Source organism: Ictidomys tridecemlineatus, chromosome 2 (genome assembly GCF_052094955.1).
Source record: "Ictidomys tridecemlineatus isolate mIctTri1 chromosome 2, mIctTri1.hap1, whole genome shotgun sequence".
Taxonomy (NCBI): Eukaryota; Metazoa; Chordata; class Mammalia; order Rodentia; family Sciuridae; genus Ictidomys; species Ictidomys tridecemlineatus.
In genome coordinates, this window is record NC_135478.1 from 39,390,954 (window position 1) to 39,396,953 (window position 6,000).

At 51.7% G+C, this 6,000-nt stretch overlaps 1 protein-coding gene across 2 annotated transcripts in view; it reads right to left on the reverse strand.

Moving 5' to 3' along the window:
- The window catches only part of Kat2b (lysine acetyltransferase 2B), a 106,037-nt gene extending 100,965 nt beyond the window's left edge, over positions 1 to 5,072 (reverse strand). The window contains exon 1 of one of the 2 annotated variants that reach the window (XM_078038305.1): positions 4,665 to 5,071. In XM_078038305.1, coding sequence (XP_077894431.1) covers positions 4,665 to 4,973 — 309 coding nt within the window. In that variant the 5' untranslated portion in view covers positions 4,974 to 5,071. Of the gene's footprint in view, positions 1 to 4,664 lie in introns of both variants that reach the window. The other variant, XM_078038306.1, reaches the window with a different exon arrangement.
- Positions 5,073 to 6,000: the final 928 nt, after the last annotated feature.

The following is a 6,000-nucleotide window of genomic DNA, read 5'->3' on the forward strand; positions in this document are numbered from 1 at the left end:
AAACATTCAAAACATAATCCCAAAGTATGCCTATAATCCCAAAAACTGGAGGCTCAAGTTTGAGGCCAGGAAGGGACAGGAAGACTTCAAGTTTGAGGCCAGCCTGGACAACTTGAGGAGACCCTGTCTAAAAAAAAAAAAAAAAAAAAAAAAGTTAGGGATGTAGCTCAGTGATAAAGTGCCCCTGGGTTCAATCTGCAGTTAATATAATAATAACAACAGGTTGGATATGTAGCTTAGTGGTAAAGTGTCCATGGGTTCAATCCCCAGTACCAAAAAAAAAATGGTCCCACCAACACATACAGGATACCCAGAATTGTCCTCCGTGAAAAATCTCCTTCAACCAATTGTCAACAAGTAGTCACACCAAAATTTCACATCTATCCCCTAACAGTTAATTATTTCCTCCATTTTCTGTTCTCTAGTCCAGTCACTTGGCCAATAACCACATCACATAGAGTCTATTCAGAGGTTCTAATAAACACATATCAAATAATCAAACTTACTTACAAATCACCATAAAACCACCAGGAAGGAAGAGTACAGAGCAGTCTGAGTAATTTCTAATGGAAAGGCTGACCAGGGGGGTAAACAGAGAAGGCAAGGAATCAGACATGTGCAGAAGAGTCAGTGGGGAGTTAACTCTGATTTGGATTGGGGGGTTTGGTTGTTGTCCTTGTTTTGTTGCTGGTGACTGAACCCCGGGGCTCTGCACATGCTAGGCATGTGATCTATCACCAAGCTGCACTCCTAGCCCCAGGAGTTCCTTTTAAAGTGAGGTGAGATGAGTTTGCAGTGCCCGTGAACAATGTGTGCAAAGGCGCCGAGATGAAAGGGAACCATGGACTCCAGGCCCTGAAAAAGGGCCAGGGAGAGCAGTGGCCGTACAGGGCCTGGTGGACCCCAGGAAACAATCTCAAGGATCTGACGAAGAGACAAGATTGTCAGACCAGCATTGTGTCACACACAAGCAAAAATGACCCTCTGAGGCAACCTTTGCCAGGACACAGTTCAAAGAACTCTACTCTGGATCCTGCAAAACAAGTTTGTTTGTTTGTTTTTCTCATTTCTTTCTTTCTTTTTTGTCCCCCCTCCCCCTCTTTCTGGGGCGTGGCATTCCACCCTGGCTGTGAACTAGCTCCCTTCTTTTTTGTTTTGTCTGTGAAGTTTAAAGGCCATATCTTTGATCAGGTCTGGTACTTGTTTTCCTTCCAATAACCCCTAGTAAACTACATCTCTTTCCAGATCCCACCTTTAACCTCTCTACTCTCTTTCCAACTTGCCAAGGGGCTATGGCAAACTGTATAACACTCTGTCATCTGGGGCCTGCTATAGCAAGTGTGGTGACAGGCTGAGAAAGAACCCCAGATTCTGCACTCTCAGAGACTCATCATACCCAATCAAGCCCAATTAAAAAAAAAAAAAATGTTGGGCCCACACCTGCAATCCCAACAAGTCCAGAGGTAGAAGGATCACAAGTTCAACATCGGGTTGATCAACTTAGTGAGACATTGACTTAAAATAAATTGTAGAAGGGGCAGAGGGGTGTAGCTCCATGGTAGAGCAGCCCTGGGTTCAACCCCCCAGTACCACAAAAAAAAAAAAAAAAAAAATCTGAGATGTCACTCCTCAATTTAAGAGTCTTTGATTCCCCAGCACCCACTTGGCCACACAACAGCCCTCCCAAACCAGGGACTCCTGGCAATGGAGGCCTGGCTTGGGTTGGCCCAGCTCCAAGCTTACAGATCTGCTTTCAGTTTCTTCACTACAAGAAGTTTTACCCCACCCACCCTGCACTGCCAAGAGTCCTCAGCAGCAAATGACACTTCCTCTAGGAAGTCATTCCTATACTACCCATGCCTCTAAAATATGAGCTGCCCTGCTCAGAGTCCTTACACCACTTTAAGAAAGGTTTTTTTTTTTTTTTTTTTTTTTTTGATACTACGGTTTGAACTCAGGGGCACTCAACCACTGAGCCACATCCTCAGCCCTGGTTTGTCTTTTATTTAGAGACAGAGTGTCACTCAGTCGCTTGGCGCTTTACTTTTACTGAGGCTGGCTTTGAACTCACCAACCAAGCGGGGATTACAAGTGTGACCACCACAATAGGCTCAAGTAAGTTTTTTCATTTCTTTCTTTTCTTTTTTTTTTTTTTTGGCAGTGCTGGGGATTGAACCCAGGGTTTTGTGCATGCAAGGCAGGCTCTACCAACTGAGCTATATCCCCAGCTCAATTAAGTTTTTTCTAAACTTCATTGTAATTGGTCCACTGTCTTCCTCCCTAGAACTTCAACACACACATCTACACAAGCATCTCCATAACAGATCCTGAGTGTCACAGGCCAACCACACACCAAGCACAATGCCTGGCAACCAGTTGAGACCCCTCAAAATATTTGTTGAATAAATCAGCTAGTAAAAATTGACCCATTCAATTGCTCAGCAGCAGAGAGGCCATTAATAAGAGAGGTTTTCCCTTCTGTGAATTGAGTTGAGAATGTGAACAGGAAATTCAAGTCAAAAACTTTAGAAGAAATGCTTCATCTCACTCATGGAAATCTTTTTTTTTTTTTTTTTTTAAAGAGAGAGTGAGAGAGGAGAGAGAGAGAGAGAGAATTTTTTTAATATTTATTTTTTAGTTCTCGGCGGACACAACATCTTTGTTGGTATGTGGTGCTGAGGATCGAACCCGGGCCACACGCATGCCAGGCGAGCGCGCTACCGCTTGAGCCACATCCCCAGCCCCTCATGGAAATCTTAATACATGGAAGGTGTGTGAATGTGTGTGTCTCTTCCCTGCCTCAATGAAGATCAAATATATGCATGGTTTTAGATACACCCAAAACTTCAGGAAAGTTCTCAGAAATTAAGGTAACAGCAGGCAGCAGGAAGAAGAGGTGCAGGTGATAGGAAATCAATAAATTAATTTAAAAATAAAGCAAAGGCAGAAACACTGAGCTGACTCAGTTCTTACACTAGCCCACTGTGGCCATCAAGTAATTGAATGCACTCTTGATTCTACACAGAGTTTTCCCTTCTGCCTGTTACACTTTCGGGTCCTCTTTTCATTAATCTAATGCCTTTTATAACCAACTCCTGGGCTTCCACCTTCTTTGAGAAGATACTCCCTACTTGATCTTTTTTGCATTCCTTCTTCAGAAATACCAACTGTGTGGCATCATTATTTCACAGTTCCCAATTTCTCAGCTGAATTCAGAAGGAACTAGTAATATATTGTCCAGGTATGAATAAAGATCTTGCTACACAGAAGGCGTCAGAGAACTAGCAAAGTTTCACCTGGGAGTTTATTAGAAATGCAGATTATCAGCCCCACCCCAGACTTTCAGATACAAAGTCAGCATTAGGACCGGCTTCCCAGCTGATTCTCATGCATATTAGTTTGAGAAGCCCTGGGCTAGATCCTCTATTCACTCCACAAAGGTTAAATGAGCAAAGATAGGAGGACAAAGTAAAAGCTCAACAACATTAGGCAATGCTGTGGGAAAAGGGTAAGCACAAGCATTCAGCTACCATTAAGAGTTCCTGTAAATACCAAAAGCATCCCCACCAGGGAGACATTCTAGCAGGACTATCGGCACACCAAAATTCCAAAGTGCCACTGCAGCACAGTTTTGGGAATATGAAATGTATGAACTTGACCCTGTTTGCAGCAGGCGGGAAGAATAGATGGGACGTGTGTGTGTGTGTGTGTGTGTGTGTGTGTGTGTGTGTCTTCCCTGCCTCAGCCACAGGCCGCAGGAGCTGACAAGGCCAAGTCCCCGCCCCCCTCAGCTGTCACCCTGTCAAAACAAAGCCGCTGCTGACAGCGCAGGGCCAGTCCACCCCGCGGCCTCGGGCAATCTCCTATCTCAGGAGAAAAAGCCCTCACAACTGGATCTGCAGCTGGGGGCCACAGGGTGCCTAGAACTGGCATGGAGAGGAGATGGCAAGAAATGTGTCCTCAAACTGAGCAGTAGCGCTCGCCACGCTAGGCTGTCACCTTGCCAAATCCTGTTTACACCCCGAGCAGCTGGGACGGCGCTTTAACTAAACAAGTAATAATACAATAATGACAGGGCTGTCACCGCGCGCCGAGGCCTCCAGGCGCCACAGGACCCTCGCCTCAGGCCATGCCCACCTACCCAACAGCGTGTTCCTCCCTTTCGCTTTCCCAATGCTCCGAAGTCCAAGACCTTCTCCGCCCTCACTCCTAGAACCCAGCTCCTCCCAGTAGGAGTAAGGCTAGAGGTCGAGCGTAGAGAGGACCGCTCAGATCCCCCCAAAAGATGTTATCCCAGCTTTGGTTAGTACGCCACACCAAATACGGCTCCACTCCCGTGAAAGTGGCTCCGGCGAGCTCCTACAAAGCAACAAAGCCCCAGGGTAGCCCGGGAACTGGACTACCCGAGGCTACTCTTTGCACGGGGTTGAAATGAAGCTCTCTCCTTCTGGGTGAATCCCCTTCTTCCAACCCAACGAGACTCTCTTATCCGAGAAGCAGCTAATTGCGCGCGGGCGACAGCAGCACTTCCGCGGTGCAGCGGCCCCAGGCGGGAGGCGGGAGACTGGAGGCGGGAGGCAGAGGTGGGGGCGGGGGGAGGGGCGGGGGTCCCGCGGGCCGGGCCCCTGGCCCCCAACTGCGGTCTGGGAGCGCCGAGCGGGTACCTTGCAGGCGGAGTACACTCCGAGTTTCTCCAGTTTCTTGGCCCGCGGGGCGGAGCGCAGCTGAGCCTTCTTCACCGCGATCCGGGCCGAGCCACCGCCTCCCGGTCCTTCGGCCGTGCCCGCCGCAGCCACTGCTGTCGCCGGACCGCAGGCGCCCGAGCCCCCGGCGGCGGCGGCGGCGGCACAGGGGGAGCCCTGCGGCGGCGCGGGCGGCAGCGCTGCGGGCGGAGGGGGCAGCGCCCCGGCCCCGGCCCCTGCCCCGACTCCCGCCCCGCAGCCGCCCGGCCCGGCCCCGCCAGCCTCGGACATGCCGCCCCAGAGCACGGCAGGAGGCGCGAGTGTCAGGCGCCGCCGCCGCCAGGGTCTCCCGCTCGGGCTTTGGTCGTCGGGAGCGCGAGACCCTCCCCCACGCCCTCCCGCCCCCTGCGCCCACCCCCCTCCCCGCCCCCGCCCGCCCCCGCGCGCCGCTCGCCCGCCCGCCCGCCCGCTCCGGCCGCGGCCCGCGCGCTGAGGGTGGCGGCGGCGGCGGCGGCGGCGGCAGCTGCTCCCCGAGGAGGGAGGGGACTAGCGGCTCCGCGGCCGCCGCCGCCACTGCACACGTCCTCCCCCGGTTCTCCTCCCCGGGGCTCTGCTCCGCGCCCTGGCCGCGGACATGTTCCTCGGGGCTGCGGACCGGCGGTGCGCACGGGCGAGTGCCGGCCTCCGAGTGTGCGCCGGGCGGGGAGGCCCCAGCCGCCTCTTTTCCGCCGCCCGCGGGTGTGCGCCCCCAGCCCGGGAGTCCCTACACCTAGCGCTCGCCCGCCAGGGGGCGAGGCCAATCCCCGGGTGTGGGTGAGAGTGAAGATGAGGGTGGGGGTAGGGGCTGGAGCCCAGACACCTGCTGGTCTCCTCCCCCCCCCCTTGCGCCCCCTCCCTCAGCGGACCCGCACTCGCAAGCCCTGGGGAGGGAGGACCTCCCAGTCACTCGTCCTGCCACTCGGTTCCACCCTCTCTCCGAGCAGAGACAACTTCCTCCACCCTAGCGGGAGCCCGAGGAAAAAAATATTTTTGAAAAATACCCGTCCATGCTAATCCTTTTCTTTGTTGCTAATTCACCAAAATAAAGGCGTAATGTTTTCCTGGTCTCTTTTTAAATACTTTTCTGTCCAACTTTTTTTTTTATTGTTATTATTTAAGAACGCTTTCTTTCCGTAACAAGTTCTGGATCAAATCTGTCAAAAGAGGAGAAGGACTCAGAATATATTCTGTAATTTTTGTTTGAAAGTGTCGGTTGCTAACAGAACGACTGTCTAAAAGCATTGTCAAAATAAAAACTACGCGCAGTGGAAAGTTTGAA